At 38.7% G+C, this 23,179-nt stretch overlaps 1 protein-coding gene and 2 long non-coding RNA genes across 3 annotated transcripts in view; 2 read left to right on the top strand and 1 right to left on the bottom strand.

Moving 5' to 3' along the window:
* LOC116406740 overlaps window positions 1–2,099 on the bottom strand; it is a 28,399-nt gene extending 26,300 nt beyond the window's left edge. Inside the window, exon 1 of the long non-coding RNA XR_004219782.1 lies at window positions 1,954–2,099. This is a non-coding gene — a long non-coding RNA (uncharacterized LOC116406740). The remainder of the gene's footprint in view (window positions 1–1,953) is intronic.
* mbip (MAP3K12 binding inhibitory protein 1) lies at window positions 1,632–15,110 on the top strand. Its single transcript, NM_001114493.1, is given in 9 exon segments — window positions 1,632–1,791; window positions 3,400–3,519; window positions 9,118–9,321; window positions 10,352–10,448; window positions 11,218–11,283; window positions 11,383–11,535; window positions 13,174–13,271; window positions 13,837–13,875; window positions 14,573–15,110. Coding segments are annotated over 9 exon segments (993 nt in total). The 5' UTR covers window positions 1,632–1,674; the 3' UTR covers window positions 14,672–15,110.
* An 855-nt stretch (window positions 15,111–15,965) lies between these two features.
* On the top strand, window positions 15,966–19,437 carry LOC116406929. Its single transcript, XR_004219893.1, has 2 exons — window positions 15,966–17,359; window positions 17,401–19,437. It is a non-coding gene; the product is annotated as an uncharacterized LOC116406929 (long non-coding RNA).
* Window positions 19,438–23,179: the final 3,742 nt, after the last annotated feature.

The following is a 23,179-nucleotide window of genomic DNA, read 5'->3' as shown; positions in this document are numbered from 1 at the left end:
CATTGAGCCCTATGGGAGACTTTCCTTGGGCCAGGTTGGAGCTGCAGAGTGCCATTGAGCCCTATGGGAGACTTTCCTTGGGCCGGGTTGGAGCTGCAGAGTGCCATTGAGTCCTATGGGAGACTTTCCTTGGGCCAGGTTGGAGCTGCAGAGTGCCATTGAGTCCTATGGGAGACTTTCCTTGGGCCAGGTTGGAGCTGCAGAGTGCCATTGAGTCCTATGGGAGACTTTCCTTGGGCCGGGTTGGAGCTGCAGAGTGCCATTGAGCCCTATGGGAGACTTTCCTTGGGTCGGGTTGGAGCTGCAGAGTGCCATTGAGCCCTATGGGAGACTTTCCTTGGGCCGGGTTGGAGCTGCAGAGTGCCATTGAGCCCTATGGGAGACTTTCCTTGGGCCAGGTTGGAGCTGCAGAGTGCCATTGAGCCCTATGGGAGACTTTCCTTGGGCCGGGTTGGAGCTGCAGAGTGCCATTGAGCCCTATGGGAGACTTTCCTTGGGCCGGGTTGGAGCTGCAGAGTGCCATTGAGCCCTATGGGAGACATTCCTTGGGCCGGGTTGGAGCTGCAGAGTGCCATTGAGCCCTATGGGAGACTTTCCTTGGGCCAGGTTGGAGCTGCAGAGTGCCATTGAGCCCTATGGGAGACTTTCCTTGGGCCGGGTTGGAGCTGCAGAGTGCCATTGAGCCCTATGGGAGACTTTCCTTGGGCCGGGTTGGAGCTGCAGGGTGCCATTGAGTCCTATGGGAGGTTTCCAAAATCATGCTAAGTCTGAAAGTTTCGCCCGCTGCTTATGAGCGCTCAATACGAAAAAGTTGCGACAAGATACGAGCAAATCGTAACGGCCACGAAAAAGTCGCGACTTTTCGCGCAAGTCGTAATGGTTACGAAAAAGTTGTGACAATTTACGAAAAGTCGTAACGGCGACGAAAAAATTGCTAAATGTTCGTTTTCCAATCGGAATTTTTCCAATTCGGATTCGGGGGTTAGTAAATGTGCCCCTATGTGTTCATCGTTTGTCACTAACATTTATTTATAAAGCGCCAACATATTCCACAGCGCTGTACAATACGTTTACAAACATTTTGTACATGCATTGTACAGTGCTGTAATTGCCAATATCCCCAACACCCCTGGCAGCCCAAGGCCTAACATCTACCTTTTCATCTACTACAGCTGGATGATGCAGAAATTAAAATAAGTCGTATTAATCATCTGAAGGGACTTTACAACTATCCTATTTTACTTCAAAAGTAACAATACAATTGCAGCCTCCCAAAGCATGAGTTATTAGCTGCCATTTCAAAACTGGAAAAAAAAATGAAAAGCAAGTGCAACGTTCCCAGACACCCTTTCAATAAAACAACACAGAACTGAATATATCCTTAGTCCTTGAAAATACTTTCTTTTATTTAAAGATACTTAAGATAATTAGACCAAGGGAGCTGATACATTGCAGTAAACTATAAACAAACCCGCTATTACCAAACCCGGCCGCCTGTAACGTTCTCTCACGTTTCCCTACACAATTACACTGGGTTCCAATCTGCGCGTCTCCGCCAATAAACTTGCAGCGCCGCCCCCTTAGACGTCATACTCTGTGCGCCGGACGTTGCTGTTGCCAGGCTACAGGATGTGTGAGGCCTAGCGCTGCTGTGAGCCGAGTTAGATTTTATTCATGGCTCTCTCAGAGAAGCGGCAGCCGGAGACGGCAGGGGAAGGAGGTGCAGTTGCGCAGAGCTATGAGGAGCTGCTGAGGGGGACGCTTCTTGCTTTGCAGCGCTGTACCCAACAGGTGAGAAGAAGGGACAGACAAAGAAGCCGAGGGAAAGAATCGTGTGTCTGTGTGCCCGGCCAGTCAGTGCAGCCTGTTTATCTTAATATACAATAACGTGTTGCAGTCGCTCCTCCCTTTCAGTTCCTCTGTAAACATTATAGCCTGCTCGCAAGAACTTACCTTGTAAAGGACTAAAACATATTAGGGTCGGCTATTTGTAATGCTGCAAACTGGTGTTCCAAATCGCCTAGCAGTGGCACCACAACAAAATTCACTGGGGTGTATTCTATAAGGTGTATCAGTTTAGAGCAACCAATACCTTCTTTGCTTTTAAACAGGTGACCAGCCGATGCAACCTGCTAATTAGGCGCTATAGACCTATATATACAAACGTTGCATCATTTAGTGCATAGCCCCACCCCCCAACCTGACTTTTACTGTGTTGGGATTACTAAATATATTATTCATGTAGGTTGTGCAGTAAGTAATGCTGAAACCTCTTTATAGAGTTTAGCTTATTTTTATTATGTTTAGATGTCATACTTTGTGTTTTTTATGCCGGCAGAGAAAGCACCAACACCCCCTGTTCTGCTGTACTTGCAGCCAGTGTGACATGAATGGCATCCTCCTGTTACTGCCGACATGGTGTATTTCAGCCTGTACACACTGTAAGGCTTGTGTCAATAATGACATAAAAGGGGTGGTTCACCTTTACATTAACTTTTAGTATGTTATATTATAGAATGTCCTAATTCTTGCAACTTTACAACTGGTTTAGCACTGTCGCAATGAAACCTCATAGAATTTAGCTAGAAAAAAAAAAAAACTGCATTTTTCATCAAAAATCTACCCCTTATTTGTGTTGAAAGGTGTCTGCCATTAAAGTTAGAGGCTGCCTTTGGAGTGGAATTGATATTCATCCAGTAGAGAACTCGCCATGTAGAATTGGAGGTTCTGAATCCTACATTTACTCCTACATTGCATTTGTGTTAAAAAAAAAATCTGCAATAATGACAGTTACATAGAGAGTGAGGTCACTAAAGAAATCGCATTACTTGAGGTGTCATCCAGGATCCTTCTCCCTAAACAACCAACATAAATTATTTGAAGGGTGTTTATACAGCCATGCCAGCATTCTAAAGTGAACAAAGGAGAGAATCCCTGCAAATATGACCAAATGGTGTTTTTTTTTTTTTTTTTTTTTTAATTATTTTGGGTTTGCATGCTGTTAGTCTACTTAATAGCAGTTTGGTGTGCTACTCTGATGGTAGGAAGGGGCAGTGCCCTGGTTGGATCTCTCTTGTAATCTGCTCAGTCAGAGGTGGCTCTAAGAAATGTTCATTTGTTGTAGTTACATGTGCTCCAACAATTAGGGTATAGATTTACTTAACAAATGTCAATGCAGAAAGCAATACAATGGTTTAATATCCCCTTTCTTTAACAAAACAATTATCGTAGAGCTGCTCTGGCTCTGAAAGATTAAAATGAGAACAGGTTTTGTATTTATTTGGGTTTATGACTGTTCGACGGTTCCAAATATTTCTGTGAGGACTGTGATACAACTATGTACATCTATTAATGCAGGTAGTAAATCAACCATTTAATATTACCTTGTTGTGTTTTCAGCTTAAGGTGACTGAAAGTTCTGTGAGATTTGATGTTGACTGGGGCAATCTTCAGTGCCTGCCAGATGCGAAGCCGGCATTGCTTTGCTCACTTCTTCAGCAGCACATCTCTGACATTCAGGTATCCAAATCAGTATATTTGTTGTGTATTCATTTACAAATAGGAGCTACTAAATGTAAAATAATAGTTAATCCAATAGCCTGTGAAGGGGAGCTGGTAGCACACTACATACTACACTCTAGAACAGGAGCCAGTCTTTCACTGTGTAACTGCAGGGCTGTGATTGGCTGTTACTCTTCTACGGTGCACCTGGCAGGATCTGTTAGAACACACCCACCCCTCATTTAAAACACCAACAGGGACAGTAGCAGATTTATATGGAGCTCCAGTAAAGGGCCATTTTTAAAGATAATAATATTTTCTGCCCAGTGTGAAACCACCATTTGGTATTTCCTACAAGATTGGGGGGGAGGTGTACAGTTATGCATATGTCTCCTTTAATAAATGTTAGTAGTTCCTAAACTTTGAGAAGCAAAAACTAGCCATATACAGGAAGATATGCTTGTTTGGCCAGAGTGCTAGGTTAGCAGGTTTTATCTAACCTGGTCACCCAAGCTGGCATTCACACCAGGCCTATAAGATCTTTAAGCTCTAATGGATGGCCCTCATAGGGGGGCAGCCAAGAACCAGTTGCTGCAAAATGCATCCATGGTCTGATATTGTTTCCAACTGAAGATTTATAGTCTGGTGTATTAAAGGAGACATGGGCACAGTAATTGTACTTCACTTCAGGAAGATCTATTGCTGTTTTTACTATCTGTCGAAGAAACTAAAGGAACAATAACACAAGAATATTTTAGTAACAAAATATATTGTAAACCTCTCCAGTAAAATACTGTAAGTCTGTCCTGCTGTAACTTCGTACTACATTTCAAAATAGGCAGATGAGGTGACATTCTCTCTGAAGAGGTTGAAGTGCACACTCCCATTTCTCCCACTTCTGCTGCTATACAGCCCATCATTCATCCTGCAGAGAAGTTTGCCCTGTTTACTTTGTTACATCATTATGTTTACTGGGAAGGCGTATGTAAGTGGCAGCCTTACTTCCCCAGAAAGATTTATTGCAACCAAGAGTTGTGTACCATGAAAGGAGCAGAGTGGCTGGCTCTGAGGGAAAGGGGGAGAAGGGGGTTTCTGCATTCGAAAGATTTATGGCACTGTACGCCTCCATTGTATGCCTCCATTCCCCAAATTTTGTTACTCACCATGCATCCACATTTATTAACTTTACTGAGGTATATTAATAGTTTGTGAATGGGGGTTAGGAAAGGTGTTACTGGCCTTTTAAGCAGCACCAAAGCGCTTTATAAATGTAATGACTTCGGGAGACCAGTGTTGCCCTGGGGTTTATTTTTTTTATGTAATGGGCAGTCAGCAGTAGCTGCAAACAAGAGTTAGAGTTGGGTGAAAGCAGAACATATGTGTTCTTGTCATCAGGCTTCACAATATCAATGCAGTTCTTTTGCAGCTTATATGATAACTCTGTGGGCTTTTATGTGAGGAATCGACAAATGCTAGGTGGTGTTACATGACACTGAGAAAACAGCTTAAATAACATCAGTATTGTGACCCAAAGTCCTGTGTTGTTTTCTATATTATGCCAAATATCTGTTAAATTAACCCAGTAAGGGCTGTATAAAATGGAATACTCTGGATTGCAGTGCTGACTTCTCCTGCTTGTACTGGTCTATTAAAAGGGCCCTCAATTTAATTATCTGCCTTATGTAGCACTATGTGGAAGCTGTGCTCGAGCTTAGCCCTTCTATGCATATGTCACTCATTATAGTGATCCTCAACAGGGGCTCATAAGCAACATGTTTCTCACCACCCCTTGATGTTGCTCCCAGTGGCCTCATAGTAGGTGCCTATTTTACATTTCTGGCTTGGAGGTAAGTTTTAGAAGCACAGAGGCAAACTCCAAGCAGAGCCTCCTGCAGACTAGAAGTCCACATAGGGCTACCAAATAGCCAACCACAGTCCTTATTTGGCATCCCCAAATAACTTTTTTCTGCTTGTGTGGCTCACCAGCATATTTACATCTGAGTGTGTTTCATGGTTAAAGAAGGTTGGGGATCCCTGACTAATGATAAATCACTTAGCTTTCTAAAAGCAGATTTATGTGGGGCAGAGTCATTTATTATATACAAATGGGTTGCATCAAGTACTGTTCCATAGGTGTGATTACAGAGAAAGCACAATTATAAAAGCTATACACATACCAATATCACTAAAATGCATACCCATATTATAATCTTTTCTTTCTTTTCTTTTCTTTTTTTTTGTACGTTATTTATTTCCAAAAAGCATATTACCATTTCCCTGGTAATATTGGCTTGTCTTATTTAAAGCTGCTTCAAATATATTTTCTTTATTCTATGGTGTAATTGATGTGGCGTGCCTACGCTCTGTATTTTGCTTGTGCACGTGTTTTGTTTCAGGTAGCATTTTTGTTTTTTAAATTCCACCTTTGAAATGCATTAAGGTGAATCTCAAAGAAATAATTGCACTGTAAGTTTCCCTAACAATAAACGCTTCCCAGCACTGAATATATTCTCCCCAGCAATTGTGAAACTCCCGCCATTACTCTGTTTTGTATAAGTGCTGTATCTCATAATAATTATCAATGCAATATTTTCTGAGATGTGTGGGAAGAGTTTTCTAGCAAAAAAGAAATGATAAAATTGTTTACAGCCGGGAAAACATTAATAGCGTCAGTACGATAGTAGGTTGGTACTGGATGTAATCCCACACATTAACATAATTATTCGTAAGACACTTAATAGGCAATGTCAATGGAATTATATCCAAATGCATTTTGCCCCAGATGTGCACCAGTAATTCTAAAGTAAATACATGTTTATGTACAAATAGATCATAAAACTCAATTGACTAAGGAGCACAATGTTTTTGAATATTACATTTTGCTAACTGTCAGGGTATGATGAGCCCATTGTTATATTTAGAAAGCTAATTGTTTAGCTGTTGGCATAATTACCATATAGAAAACCTTTGTTGGAATTGATAATGGCAGCAAGAAGACATCTGTGTGACAAATATTTGCTGCTGTAGCTAAGGCTACATTACTCTGGGTGAATTTCCAGCTGCGATTCAGTGCAAAAGGATGTGGCCCAAATAGGCAAATTTTCACCTTGAAGGAAGGCATATGAGCACATCATCAAAGATGCTTGCATATAATGGCCATTGGCCAAATATTCTTGGCAGCATCTGCTTATCATGTGAAAGATCCAGCCAGTACAATTTGGCTTGGTAAGCAGTGAATCTCCGTTAACCTGCCAGATTTTAATTTGCGAAACTCTTGGGCACAGCAAAATACACTGCACCATATAGCCTCCAACAGAGGCCAAGTGTGACATGCCAAGAAAGTTGGTGTATTATTTAGGAAGATGCTACTTTTATTTTATGGTTAATGATTGGTGTAGGGCAGGGGTGCCCAGACTTTGTCATCCTGTGATCTACTCTTGCCACCAGGCCTCCGTCATGTGGGGCACCAAGGGACCTACCAGAGTACATGATATCACTGGCCATGCAGTGCAATGGATACAAACAGGCCATACCCCATTATACCTTTTATGTTTGCAGCCCAGATTATATGGTTGTTTTGGAACTATATATTTCCTGCCTGACTGGGTACCAACCAATTCTCCACTAGGCTCTACTTACTTCATTAGCTCCCCCATTTACACTGTGGGAGTTCTTTCTGAGTGAGCAGATTTATCCAAATTTTGGCATTTCTCCTATTGAGAAAAAACCTGAATATATAATACTTTCTGAAAACTTAGTTGGGATCTATTAATTAAAAGAAAAAAAAAAGTTCCATAGAAGTCCAAATAAGTCTTTATTTTCCTATTGTAAAGAATATTTTCCTTCCTAAGGGAGCCTGTCATGGCATCAGTCAGGTATCTAACATAGCTTTAAACCAAATAACCTTCCATAGAAGTTATATTTACTGAAGAGTTAGTTTATTATTGCAAAAACAGTACAGAATTCTCAAATGATTTTTACAAAATTTCTTTCCATGAGATGAAGCTTACATTCAGTTTTCACTATGTTTCCCATGTGGGAAATGACAAACCTGTATTTTAAAGATAATAAGTTTGAGATAGATAATATTAATAGCAATAATAATAATAATAATAATAATACAAGATAATAAGATTTTGGGATATGTTTTCTACTAATAGTTCCAGTATCTGTATTAAATACAAGAGCTGCACCCTCTTTGTATAAAAAAAGAATCAAGCTCTAGTTTACTCTGGTTGATACCTAGGCTGTTTGTGCCTAGAGGAATATGGAAAGTGTACTATATGAACAGCAGCCAAGATTGCTTGAGCCTAATAATCCATAGCAACTAACAAAAAGCTTTTTACTGGTCATTTGCATTTAAAATATTGAAAGCAAAGATTTGATTGCTTCGAAAGTAATCACTAGAAAAACAACTTTGGCCCTAACTCCCAATTGCCTCAGTGCCTCAAAGTTAGTCTGTTTTTTGCATTCTGTAATGAAGTAATAAAGCTAAACATAGAAGGTACCAGTGCCCAGATATCTAAGTGGAATAAATGATCAAGGGAGGTTGAAAACCTTCAGAAATTTCTTGGGTATGACCAACAAGGAGTGATAGTACCCCATATATGCCGCTCCTTGGTTGGTGTTTTCCCAAGCTCTGTTTAGAGGAAACGATTGATACAAGCCAAACATGGATTTATTTTGTGCCACAATAGAATGTTGAAGTAGTCCCAGGTGCATTAGAAAACAGGAGCCTTCTGCTGAAGGATAATTTGCTCTGTATTACAAATGTGTATGTGTTTGTGTTTTGGCTCTTTAGCAACACAGCAAAATGCATATTAGAAAGCCAGTATGATAATAAGATGTGATTAAAGGCTGCAACATGCTCTTTAGGTAGAAAAGAACAATGGTCTGCATAAATAAAGCAAAGAGTACTAGCTGTTTGTTACAGTATTACATATAGCAATAGTATATGAAATTACATGCACACTAAGGGAAAGGATAACGGGATATAATTTGCATAGCTACATGATTGGGGTAAAAAGTAGGGTAATAAATGGTTTATTAACCTACTTTGTCCCCCAACTTTTTACCCCAATCATGTAGCTATGCAAACCATGAAATATGACTGTTTTTATCTTTTAAACCGTAAGCTCTAAGGAGTAGTGATCCCTTTCCCCCTGTTTTGTATAAATTTGTCTTAATGTGCTGAAAATGTGAAGCACATAACACAGATTCCATACATATGCAGTAGAAGCCCTATTTTAATTTTTTAAGGAGTTTTGGACTAATAGAAAGACATAGAAAAGTATAGATGTTAAGTGCAGTGTTACAGTGCCGATACGGCTAATATGAGCCACTGTTATTCAGTTACTTTTTAATAACCTCTGACCTTTGTATTCACTATCCTCCATATGTAATAAAAGCAACATCTTATTGCTTGCTATGGTTAATTGCTCCTGGGCTAACTTAGTGCCTTTTATTAAAATCATTTTCTCATGGTACACAACATAGATTTACAATGCAGGGATATTTAAGTGATTCTTTTGAGTGGTAGACATTGACTCAAGACACGAGTGGAACACGCTTGATTTTTTCTATTTATAAAATATATATACATTTTTTGGTCTATAGCCTCTTATGGACAAGCTGCAGGCTCTGGTGTATGAAGAAGTTCAGCCAAATGATAACTCTGCAAAAACAGAAGAAAGTGGCCTAGAGAAGGCTGACCTTGCAACTGCTGGAAAAGTTATGCCAGAATCTAATCCAGGCGAATCCTTACAAACCAGTGATGGTTTTGACCCCTCAGTTGTACAAATTAAGGCAAAAAAATCAGAGGTAAGGTCTCTTTTGTGTCTGTTTCTTGTGTTTATGTTACTATAGCAAGCCCATCTTAAACAAGTGAAGTGCTCAGAGTTGCTAACAGTGCCTTAGATGAACAGTAAACTTCTTTATCTCATAAGCACTCTTCTTTTGCATGCAGTGTTTGAAATTCATAGGAATAGCATACAGTTGCCTCCAGGATTAATACAGTCCCTGTGATATTAGACAGGTCAGCTGCTTACCTGTGCGACAGAACTAGTTACCCTTGGATGGTTATAGACAGTTCTTTGAAATAAAAAGTACACTCTGGAACACAGAGCTGTTGGACTGCAACAGTATGTCTCACTTTCATGTGTAACAGTTCCTAGTTGCTTTCCATTTTTGACAATGGGAAATACATGGATTATTTCTTATTCATTCTTTCTTTCTTTATTTAATCTTACTGGATTAAAAAGTGGTTGCAGTCTGCAGCTGTTCCCCATTTTGGATTTTTTTATTGTTCCACTTTTTTTTTTACGACTTCTAACAGTAAAGATAATGATAATGCATTTAGAGAACAATATGCCATTGCCATACAGCCATTAAATTATTCTTTAAAATAAGAGGAACAGTTGTTAAGTGTGAAGGCTCTAGAGTGGACACTGGGTAAAAGGGTTTGGTGAGCTTTTCTGCATTGTTCACTTAGCTTTGTTAAAGTAACCATGAATGGTGGTTTCTTGGGGCTGGACAAATGAACACTAATTAAAAAATAAACTTTATATATTAATTTGTAAAAATAAATAAAAACCTACACGTTATATGGATTTTTAAGACCTTAACCTTAATATGATGTGCATATTTTCTGTCTAGCTCAAGTTGCCTTGTATGATCTCCAGGATGCTCTTCAAAGCTCTTCTTTGCCTTGGCTTTTAGAGCTTCATTTTTAAATGTCCAAAATCAAAGCAGCTTTTCTGAAGCGGATTGATGGAAATATGTATGTGCACTGCTTGAAGGTTTTAGCAGGCAGTTCCCTCTCCCTCCCTTATTTCATTACTCTTGCCTGTAGATCGACAGAAGGATATTGGCATTCATCGAGAGAAAGCAAGCTGAGATCAATGAAAACAACGTCCGGGAGTTCTGCAATGTTATTGATTGTAATCAAGGTAAGCGCTCCTGCAGTCTCTCTATTTCTCAGTTGGCTGTCTGATGCATGGCTAGAGATGTGCGCTTTCTCTGAATCGCTGCTTTGTAGACCTAGAATTTCTTTGATTTATGTTGCAAATAATAGGCGGATTAAATTTATATAGAAGCTGTACTTTTCTTTCATGTTATTTGTACATTAAGCAAAGGGAGTGTGCTTGTTGAGTAAAACCAATGTGACGCTGCTTTTGAACCAGATCTCTTTGTGAATGTGGACATATAATAAATACAGTAGTGTGCAGAGTGACTGTGCGATAATGGCGCTTTATCCACTGATGCTTCTTTTCATTTCTATTAAATTGATGTTGTGTTACAGCATCACTGGGAGTCTAAAAGGAAACTATTGCAAAATTCAAACTGCTTATAGCACCTTCTGATTTCTCTTTGCAGCAGTGGAATTTAGGTATCCAAGCTTCCGTTATTATACAACAATTCAACAGCCCACACCTGCTTTTCTTGTACTAAGAGTAGAATTGCACAGCGTATGCGTGAATTTGGTTGGCCAAACATCTGCCATTGGGAGATATAAATCAAGGATGTCCTAACATCTGTAAAAATGCTGCTTATACTAGAATCATGAAGCTACTTTTGTGTTTTTGGTAACTGTTCAGTTAGTTTACGCTTTTACTTTATTTGTGCTAATAAAAAATAATGTTTAGAGTCTTTTCCTGCAGTAGCTTGTATCACAGTATGAGTTATAAAGCAGGTTTCTACTTTTATTTTTCTCTACAGAAAACAGCTGTGCCAGAACAGATGCAGTTTTTACTCCATATCCTGGATTCAAGAGTCATATTAAAGGTTCAATTTTTTAAATTAATCTTTATCACATATACATATAATTACGGTGGAGGGGATCCTTGTAAAAGGACTAATATGGGGTTGTTTGATTCTCTTAAGTCTCTAGAGTTGTGAACACTTACGGACCACAAACTAGAAATGATAACACAGCAGCTCCAAGGTTAAGAGCAAATCCTGTCCAACTTGACTGTGGGAATCAGGCTGTTGAAGAGAGACTCCAAAACATTGAATGTCACTTGCGATTGCAGAGAAGTACTTACCTAGTTTTTAAACTTCATTATATAAATTGTTATATTTTATTTTTTCAGCAGGAGTGGTTCTTCCAGTCTAAAGAATACTGAAATCAAATCCCAGTATTCACTGGTTTGGTGTCACATGTAAAAATATCCAAGTCCAAGCTGACCCTAGATCTGCCCATCTATAAACTCACAATGCAACTTTTTAATCCAGGAAATTTCACTTGTTGCCTAGCTCCACACAATCCATTAAAGAGATTGTTCACCTTTAAATTAACTTTTTAGTATGTAAAGGGTGCTGCTCTGAGACAACTTGTAGTCAGTCTTCATTTCTTATTTTTTTAAGTTATTTAGAGTCCAAATTACCATAGCAACAAGGCAGTGGTTTGAATGAAAAACTCAAACATGAACAGGAGAGGGCGGGAACAGAAAAATAAGTGATAACAACAAAATTGTAGCCTCACAGAGCCGGGTCTGCCGGGTCAGTGACCCCCCCCCCCCCATTTGAAAGTTGAAAAGAGGAAGGGAAATTATTAAATATCTTTTAAAATTATAAACCAATTGAAAAGTTGCTAAGAACTTTGCATTTTATAACATACTAAAAGTTATCTTAAAGGTGAGCCACCCCTTTAAATGGATTCCAAAATTCTCTTTTGCACTGAAAACTGTTCCTTGAGCAGATTGGTGGCTTGCAGCTTTCATAGTTAGATTGTATTCTTTTTAGGTTTGTACTAAAACCAAAATATTTGGATTTGTCCATACATCAAGTTGTTGACAAAAGAGGGATGCAGAACCAAACTGGAATCCTAATTTGCATATATTCGGGTATTGGAAAAATAATTTGCTAAAATTGTCAAGTGCTGATGACCAGTTAGGGAAAGATTTGGGGTGAATTACTTTTACCTTGCTAGATACCAACAAAAGTGTAGCTTGAAGGTCAGTTGGGATGGAATATGGAGTGAAAACATATTTGCTATCCTAGATATTCTTGGGACTGTGCCTGGATGAATGATAAACCAATGTTTTTCTATTTCTGTGATCTTTTGTGCTAAAGGGGGCCCTAAACAAAGGTCGGACCTGCAAAAAGGGTTTAACTAGGGGGCTGATTTACTAACCCACAAACGGGTCGAAATGAGTCCGATTGCGTTTTTTTCGTAAAGATCGGTATTTTGCGATTTTTTCGGCGTCTTTACGAATTTTTCGTTACCAATACGATTTTTGCGTAAAAACGCGAGTTTTCGTAGCCATTACGAAAGTAGCGTTAAAAGTTGCGCTTTTTTCGTAGCGTTAAAACTTACGCGAAACTTCGCACCTTTTAAGTTTTAACACTACGAAAAAGGCGCAACTTTTCGCGTAACATACGAAAAAGTCGCAAAATGTTCGTTTTCAAGTCGGAACTTTTCCAATTCGGGTCGGATTCGTGGGTTAGTAAATCAGCCCCTAAGAGTCTGGCACCCAATGGGTTAATGGCACGTGTAATAAAAGATACATTTACACTCACACACACATGCCATTAGCTTTTATAGCTTTTTTCTTCAGTCCGGCCTGGAACACTTGTTTTTCTATATTTATTGCAAAGCTGTAAATGTCTTTATAAAATGTGTGTAGTTTATGAACTCAGTCATTAATGAATGCTATTTGTGTAACAATGCAGGTGGACCTGTACCAAAAGATGTGTACCAGAGAATTAAAAGTCTAGAAGACAAGATACTGGAGTTAGAAGGCATTTCACCAGAATATTTTCATTCTTTAGTGAGTAACTGTCATTTTCTTTGTCATTTAATCATTCCCCAAGCCTTCTTGCTGCAGCGTGTGGTGTCGCTAATGGAATTCTATGTGATCACACAAGCTTCTGTCTTGGAAATCTGTGAAAAGAGAAGTTGTCCATAAGCAATGCATGGTCTTCTACTTTTTTTAATGTGGTTTAATATTTATGGTAACATTTGTAACGGAATAATCAAGCATTATTATTAACTTATTCATTACATATTTACAAAAATCTGTTTCCCATTAGGGTGCATTTCAATTATAAATTAAAAAATGTGTATCTTAGACAATATGTCTAATGGGCCACATCTACCCTTTCTACCCTACTGCTGCCACCTCCTAACTTACTACTGTTTTCTACAGTGTATGTAAAAAGCTCAGAGTTTGCCATTTCCACTATTACAAATGGTGATATATAAATGAAAATTTTGCACAAAACAAGGAGGTGAATCTTGATACAACATTGTTATATATTACATCTGGAGCATATTTTTATATTTTGAATTGTCTCTGAATGAAAAATCTAACTAGTTTTTTTTTCCTAATTCAGGATGTTTCCAAAAAGAGAAAAGCACCCCAAACATCAGAGGTAAGGATTGAAATGTTGGAGAGTACAGTGTGTAAGATATTAATTAGTGCCAATAAGATGATTAGTAGTAGAAGAATACAGAACAGAGGAGGCACTTATTTCCTTACAGAGCACTGACAATGCTACATTGCGCTCAACATTTTAAAGTAACACTAATCCTATAGCACAATATTTTTATGCAGAGAACCAATATAACGGTAAAACATTCTTGTGTATTTCAGGAGTCTCTCAAAAGCCATATTTATCCAAAGTGGAACAGACAGTTCGTGGTCAGATAACTATTTAAAATTCTATAGAAGTGGATAAAGTTAAGAAGTTTCTCCTATGACCAATTGTCTGTTTATCCTTGGATAAATATGCCCCCTCGGAATAAAATGTATTATAGATATTATTAGATAAGTTCCTGCCTCTCTTTAATAATGGTCAGTAAGTGCTCATAAGCTCATATGGGTTAACTTGCAAAACAGAATGCAATAGTACAAAACAGAAGACAAAGTTAATTGATGACACCTATTGTTTCCTGTAGGAAAGGAGGTGATTGGGTGCTGTGAAAGTGCAAAACATTGCAATTCTCTTGCTTATGATCAGATCTTTGTCTAGCCATTTACATATATGGTTTTATGGCATACTCTCCAGAACTGCATAGTGTGCCAGGTTAAAGACTATATATTTTTAATTACAGCTTTTCATTTTTCAGAGCTATTCGTTGGCAGAAATTGATCAGAAGATTAAAACTCTCAAACAGTCCCTTCTGCAAAAGAGCAGCAGGTTCCATGCAGACACAATGCAGACTTGATCTTTGCTGGGAATCTTGACTGGATTTGTTGATGAACTGGATAAACCACATTTTCAGATTGATATTAAGCTTATTTTATGATATTCATATGACAAATGTCTTAACTGTCCTTATTGTTAATCCTGTAAATCAACTATGGGCAACTTTTTTTTGCCCCAGTGGTTGCAAAAATACAACTAGGCATAGCAATTCTGCCTGGGAAATGTTACAGTTTGGACCTTGAGAAATGGAGGCCGTCTGTTCCCTTCTGTAAATAGTTTTTTTCACATTTCCAAAGCTTTATGGTCTGATGTATTTGTTAGCGGCAGTGTTTGTTTATCCATTCGTAAATCAAGCATGACTCTGTAGCTCTGTATATCTGTGCTAGTGAACCTAAAGTAGTAACTCGCCTTTGAATTAGCTTTTAATATGTTATAAAATATCCCATTCTTATCAACTTTTCAATTGGTCTTGGTTGTTTATAGTTTGTTTTTTTTATCTATTTGTCTCCTTTTGCTTCTTGTCAGCTTTCAAATGGAGGTCACCGACTGTTACTTTTTGTTTCTTATTTTTCTATTCAGTCCCTCTCCTATTAATATTCCAGTTTTTCATTCACACTATTGCTTGGTTCTAGGGTAAATTGGACATTAGCAACCTGATAGGTGCTGAAATTTCAGAACTACTAAACATATTGGCAAATATTTACAAAAAAAAAAAATGAAGACCAGTTGCAAGTTGTTTTAGAATATCTACATCATACTTAAAGTTAATTTCAAGGGGGCGCACCACTTTAATGCTTTTACTTAAAAATGGGAGGCTTACTTTTTATGGGTATAAAACTCGCCATGATCATTGTGTACAGACAGAGTGGTGTGGGAGCCCATGTTACCAACAGCCGAGGCTTAACTTTGTTCCATCTGGACCTCCAAAGTATATACATGTGTTTGTACTGGCTGCTTCCTGTATTCTTTAGAATAAAGCTTACATACTGCAGGTTTACTCTCATATGCTATAGAACAGATCATCCAATGACTTTTCATGATTATGTCTCCATAAATATATAAATGTATGAGACCTGTTAACCAGAATGCTCGAGACCTGGGGATTTCCAGACAAGGGTTCTTTCAGAAATTTGCATCTCCATACCTTAAATCTACTAAATAATCATGAAAACATGAATTAAACCCAATAGGAATGTTTTGCCTTCAATAAGCATCAATTATATTTTAGTTGGGATCAAGTACGAGGTACTGTTATATTATTACAGAGAAAAAAAAGAATTTTTAAAAATTAGAATTATTTGCTTATAATGGAGACATAGGAGATGGCCTTCCTGTAATTCAGAACTTTCTGGATAAAAGGTTTCCAGATAATGGATCCTACACCTGTACCAGTGTGGTAAGCAGAGAGACTTGGCAGTTCCCAAAATTCTTCACTTTTGAATGCACCAAAGTGAGGGATTTATTTTAGGCAATTCAGATAGTATTTGTGTACCTTTTCTACAGAAGCCTGACTGAATAAGCTTATATCAAACAGGGAGGGGTTGGGGTTATATTTGTGGGTGCAGACCCATAGGCATCAGTATGATGTTAATAAAAATTGTAGCAGGCTGGAGGTGTTATGGTGCAGTATTCTAAACCTAGCAGAAACCCTAGAAACCACAGCAGGGAACTTACATTCAGAGCACTCGTCACTCTTAAATCTTAAATACTGCCGGTTTGGGAGTTTTTTGGTTTTTGATTGAAAATGGTTAGGGTTCATATGAGAGCAAGGTTCTGACATTTTGTGAGGATCTCGAATTTTATCAAATTCCAAACCAGTTGCTTGCTTCAGCCATTTCAATATGTATTGGTGTCTTGTTTTACTGCACCTGATTGTCCAATATAAGTGTCAGCAAGTTCCCCATCTACTCAGCTAATGCCCTTAACTGACATATCCAATATGGAAGGTTGGTTCCCTCCCAGCTGGCTCTTAATACTGAAATTAAAAGAAATCTAAATGTACTAGTGGCATACTTATTTTTATCCTTATATTTAATTAAAATTTGGGCGAAATACAAAATAGTTTCCAGGTAACAAAAGAATCAGTATAAAATCTGCCATTATTTATTGTGTGTTTTTTACTTCTCTGTGTACTTGAAGGTAGTCAGGCCCTTCATTTCCCAAGCTTTTCCAGGTGTTCCTGCTCCCAAACCAACAGCTTTCTGTTAGCACTTAGGCACGACTATCAAAAACATTGTGTCTACACCAAGCGTTTACGACCAAAATAGAACCAATATCCAATAATTATTAATATGTTTTTCTGGTATATAAATGCCATTTACAGCTCTGGCCAGCTAGGACCCTAGTGACTTCATACTATGACCCTTTGCTGTTGGGCCATGATTCCAGTGTTTCATTTAAGTCTCGTAAGGTTAACTGTGGTAAATTTTGGACTTTTTAGCTCCATAAATTTCGGTTACTATAAAGTATGGCAGGCAAAATCTCTCTCCCATTGCCCTAAAACTGCAGACTGAACCAGAAGTACCATCACTGAATCTTTGGAGAATCAGATTAAATGGAAAATAATGTTATTAAAAATAAAAACTGAAATCTTCTGCGTGCATATTTGATCTGAATGCTTTTGTAAAGACGCACAGAGCACATAACACTTGCATTACTATGTTTTGGAATGCCATTATATCCACTGCACTTCAAAGTAATAACACCTGTGGATACCCACCCCTAATAAAAAAAAAAATGCAGGGTCAGTTCCTTTCCTTCCCCGATCTGAACCCTGCGATTCAGGCAAAAATGCCTCACTGACGTAGCGTCTTGGGTGACTGCTCAATGCCTAAAACGGAACATTTCCAAGAAGGAACTGCTTAAATTTCCACCTAAACCTAATCCCCTCCCTTCATTTAACATCACAATTGACAATATCACCTTGCATCTAGTGTTCCAAGGCAGGTTTCTGGGTGTCACCTTAGACACTTCTCTTACCTCCAGTCCACATTGCATCCCTCACCAAAGTATGCCGCTTCCTTATAAGAAACACTGCAAAAAAGGTCTCTTCTGCCACTCTGCTGCTTTAACACTGGCCCAGGCCCTCTTCAGGATAGACTAGTGTGACATATTACTAGTTGGTATTACTAGCTGCTCTTGCAGAATCTCATTTCCAACCACTGCAAGTCACCCTACTGCTCTTGTCATTTTACTGGCATCTAATCATTCTCGACCACCTTGCTACTAAAATCTCTCTCCTGTCTCTCTACATAAAACCTCACTCTATCACCTTTCATCAGTAAAGCCTCCACACTAACATTTTTCTCAAAGCTCCCTTAAAATCACCTTTTTGACAATACATTTAGCTAGTCTTCCGCTGCAGTAACACACCCTTGATCTATGCACTTCCCCCCTGGATTGTAAGCTCTTTCAAATTGTGTATTAAAGTAACCTAAGCATAAGCATTGATATATGTATTCTCAGTATCTAATATATAATAACTTTACCACTGTTTGTGATTATGCTTATGAAGCACTGCATCTGTGGTGCTATATAAATAAATACATACAAACATACATACCCTTAAAGAATAATTAACCTTTTTTAATCTCTAAAATTACTCTGTACATCTTCAAGAATAACTTCTTTCTTCCTGCTTTCAGGTTTTTGTTTCTCTATTACAGCCAGTTCAGCTACAGCTCTTTTAGTTACTTCCTTGTATAGGGTGAAGCCCTGCACCTTTTGCTTTCTGAGCACTCCTCTCTCCAACTATGATGACCTCAAACAGGTGCCTACTACGCATGACTGGTTGATTTTAATTGGAGCAGAGGCAGTGAGCATGCCAAGTAGGCACGTCATAGTCAGAGAGATTAAGGAGTGCTCAGAATGCAAAAGGTGGCAGAGCTTTATTCTAGCACAGGAAGTCAATAAAAGAGCTGCAGTTCAGCTGCTTATAATAGAGAAACAAAATGAATCTACATGCCAGGAGAAAGGTATGTTATTCTGAGTAATTTTAGGGGATTTAAAATAAAAGACTTACTTATCCTTTAACGTTTGAGACCATAGTGGCTGCTAGTGTATGCAAGAGCATAGATGACCCAATGTGAGCCTTGCTTGGAGTCCAATTTCATTAGACCTGTACTATTTCATTGTACCACTGCTAAGCAGATGATTTTGCCTCAAAGTTTTGGGTGTAGCAAATAGATTTTGCAGTGGAGCCCAATAACTTTTAATAAATGGCAACATTTCATCATATGCAGCATTCTATTAATTAAGGTGTTGATAGTGATTGAATAGTTTTATCCTCTTCTGTATGTCTTATAACTATATCATGTCACTGTATAATTATAAGTCTTATAATACACAAGAGCCATGAATATCCTGTAACTTATATCCTTATTAGCAGTGCTTGTGTGATGTCATTGGTTATAATCGGTGTGTAGTGATGTAATTTCTGTCACATGACTCGTTGAAACTTTTGTAATACAATAAATAATGTACCCCCTGTGATAAAATATGAGGATATTAGAAGTTACCTTAGCATTCCATGACCTGTAAGAAAGCACTCGCCTTCAGGTTTGCACTTTTATATAGACATGGACGCCTCTGAGAATTATGACATCCTTATATTTTACAATAGGACGTATATTATTTACTATAAAACAGCTAAATAGCAAGGCAAGGTTTAATATTCATATTCAAATCAACATTGTGCATCATGCTGAGCCTGTGGCTGTAAATAATTGTAACTAAAATCCTCTTTTTTCATAAAACGAAGAATCACGTTTTTCATCAAAAGTCAAATTATGTGTCTGCAGTGCATTTTCTCTGCAGACTTTACCTTACTGCAGACTCCAAAGATTGGTTAAGTTATTACTTCTATGAGGCAAAATTGCTATCTAGCTATTCCTGTGCTGTTAGCAAATCACAGAGCTTTAGCCAACCTCCCCCCCCCCCCAAACCCACACACAAGGAGGGTGATTCAGGTCTGAGTTGGTCTGTCTCGGGTATTTATTAAGTTTTTAATTTTTTTGGGGGGGGGTTAGTTCTAAGCAGTTCTATATATTTTATTTGTTTTTTTTATGACAAGTTGGTCTTGTAGATCCCCCCATACTGCTGTGGTATTTAGAGCCATTTTTTAGTAATTACTTGGCATTGGTATGGTGCCTTATCATTTTTAAGATTCTAAAAAAGAACAAAAGCCCTGGTTATAATATTTATTTTCTTAGCACAGGTGGTCCCTGAGCAACATTTAAATATATAAAAAGATGGGGAGCAATGCAAGCATGAAAAAAGTTCCCAGGGAGTGACCAATAAGGGCTTTGATTGTTTATTTGGTAGCCCAATGAGGGCTGGCAGCCTACAGGAGACTCGGTTTGGCAGTACACATGGTCTTTATTCCTCAAAACTTGCCCCCAAGTTAGACATTCAAAAATAAGCACTTGCTTTGAGACCACTGGGAGCAACATGTTGCTCACGAGCCACTGGTTGGGGATCACTGCCTTAAGGTCCCCATACACGGGCCGATTATAGCTGCCGATATCGGTCCCTTGGACTGATTCGGCAGCTTATCGGCCCATGTAGGGGCAGAACCGAGGGGCCTGGCCGATCGATATCTGGCCTGAAATTGGCCAGATATCAATTGGCCAGGTTAGAAAATCCAATCGGATCGGGGACCGCATCGGCTCGTTGATGCGGTCCCCGAACCGACTGCCCCATTGCCGCCCACATAATCCGATCGTTTGGCCCCAGGGCCAAACGATCAAATTATTTTTTTTTCTACCTAAACGCTCCCCAATATCGCCCACCCGTAGGTGGGGATATCGGGTGCAGATCCGCTCGCTTGGCGACCTCACCAAGTCAGACATTCAAAAATAAGCCCTGGAGGACTTGGGAGGGGGAAGGTGGTCAGGGGAAGATCACTCCTTCCTTCCTTCCTCCTTTCTTTGAATAGCAATGATTGGCTGGAGGTTGGCTCTGTTTCCACAGGAACAGCCGGGGACCGTTTTCAGGGGTGGGGACGTTTTTCGGGCTCATTTTTCCACAGGGGATCTAAATCGGGATCGTTCCACCTGAAAAGGCGACTAATGTTAATCTTATTCTGTCCTTGTCCTAAAATTGTTTAAGTGGCTGGTGTGTGCCAAATAACCACATGGCTGAGCCAGGCATATATACTGTACATATATATATATATATAGAATTAAATAGCTAAAGTAGGTCAGCACTTGCTCCAATTTCAGTATCCAAAGCACAGTATCCACATGTGATTTATATAGAGCAAATGGCCAGACATTTCATGGGGCTCAAACAATTTTCTGTACCACCACATTTACAGAGCTTTACCCCTTGATGAGCTGTACTCTCATCAAGGAAAGGAAAGTGATTATCTGCTCCATATAAGAACACATGCCACAAATGTCCCAAGGGCCCTTATTAATATGCAGCTGGATCATAAATATGCCAGGATACTCCATTACCTGAGATTAGGTAAAACTACATCAGTTAAAATAGTATCTTATTAGTATCCCAATAGTATTTTCATTTGCTTCTTTCCTCAAAACTTGACTTATGTATTTAAAATCCACCTAATGTATCCCTCTTCTTCTCTTACAGCTGAAAGGGTAACTAAACCCTTAAAAAGAATATGACTAATAATACCGTATATTATATACTAAACTGACTGTACCAGCCTAGAAGTTCAGCAGCCTTATAGCAGTAATGATCCAGGTCATCAAACTTGTGCTCTGCAGCTTGCCATCTTTGATTTTGTTAGAACATTTTTTGAGTGTCAGTGACTCTGCACATGCTCAATGTGTTCTGGGTTTAGGGGTTGTCACAAATCCTCAAGTAGAAAATGAGGTTCACCTGTAAAAGAAGTTGATGCTAACAGGGCTGATTATTACATTCTGATGCAAATTGCACCGGTTTATAACCTGTCATGTAATGAAATAATTATTAATCAGCCTTATATCATGGCATGTTCTATATATACAGTATATTGTGTGCCTTGGTCCCTAAACTTGGTAACTAACAGCAGCACAGAGCATGTGCAGGGAATCAGCAGAAAAGAAGATTGGGAGCTACTGGGGCATCTATGGGGGCACAGATCTTCCCTGCTAATGGGCTGTGGGTGCCTTGGGCTGGTACAGAAGCCCTAAACATAAATGTGTAGAATTTTTACCTACTTCTGTAGTTAGGCTTTAGTTCTCCTTTAATTATCTCATCTTTTAGTAATTTAATCTTTTTCACTCCACATATTCCCTTGTTCTCAAAAAAAAAACTCCTTCTGATACTCTGTGACTTTTTTGACTAAGATCAGGAATTTTCACTTTCATCGTCTCCAGAATTTTTATGCTTCCACCTTAAAATGTTAACATGGCAGCACTTATATTAATAGACACGATCACTATTTAATGACTTCAGAAAATCAGGTCAGGAAGATAAATTACACTCCTTTTGTTAAAATAGATGATTACAGGCAGTTATAACACGCTGTATAAGGAGCAAAATGTGACATGATGAATTAGTAGCCTACTTGAGTGCAACTGACCTAACTTCCTTCTCACTTCACCATTTGCGCCAGCTGATTGTTTAAACAAATCTCATAAACGATGGCCACAAGGTTACTTCTAATTTTATTTGCGTCCGGCAGATTTGTGACAGTTTGACTAACTTTATTTCCAATAGTGGCAGAATTATTTTTCTTTGGTAATACGAATGTTACCTTTTTATGGACCTTGTTAGAAAGATCAAGAACTAAATCATTATTGTTTGAATGTTATTTAGTTCTGTTGTCAATAAAGACATCTCCATCTAGTTCAACCTTCTGCCCAAGTTAAACCATCGGATCTTCAAGAGGAAGGTGAAAAAAACCCACCCAAAGCTAATTCGCTAGTCCTGCTTTCATTTACCCTTTTCCAACCCCTCCTTAAAGCTATCTATTGTATCTGCCAGTAATACAACTTCAAGGAGAAAAGTCCACAACTTCACAGGGTAGAAAAACTTTGCAAACTAAACATCGAACCTTCTGTCTTCCAGTCTGACTGGCTACACTTGGATCCTAAGGTATCTGAGAGTTTATTGTATGGCCTGTTATTTATAAATAGTGATCATATGCACCCTTAAGCAACTCTTTGGCAGTGCAAATGATCCCCACTTGACTTTCTTCCTAAGTGAGACTTTCCATGTCCTTTATCAGTTTAGTTGTTCTCTGGACTTTCTCCATTTCAGTAATGTCCCTTTTGAGCACCAAACCTTACTAGTGTTTTGTAAAGGGGCAGTATTACCCTCTTGTCCTGTGAACCTTGTAAATATAGCTCAATACTATTCTGGCTATTCCTGCTGCTGACAGGCATTGCTTGCCAGAGCTAAGTTTATTATAGCTAGGTGCTTCTTTATTAGCAATTTGCCTTGCGTATTTATAAATCTTATCTGCCACTTAACTGCCCAGAGTAACAATTTGCTGATATGCCCCCCTGTAGGATGACAAATCACATGTGGGTATAGGTTTCAGTTGTCCTGCAATGTCTTGTGTCATCAGCAACCT

This window comes from Xenopus tropicalis, chromosome 8, assembly GCF_000004195.4.
Source record: "Xenopus tropicalis strain Nigerian chromosome 8, UCB_Xtro_10.0, whole genome shotgun sequence".
NCBI classification, from domain to species: Eukaryota; Metazoa; Chordata; class Amphibia; order Anura; family Pipidae; genus Xenopus; species Xenopus tropicalis.
This window is presented reverse-complemented; position numbering and strand designations above follow the sequence as displayed.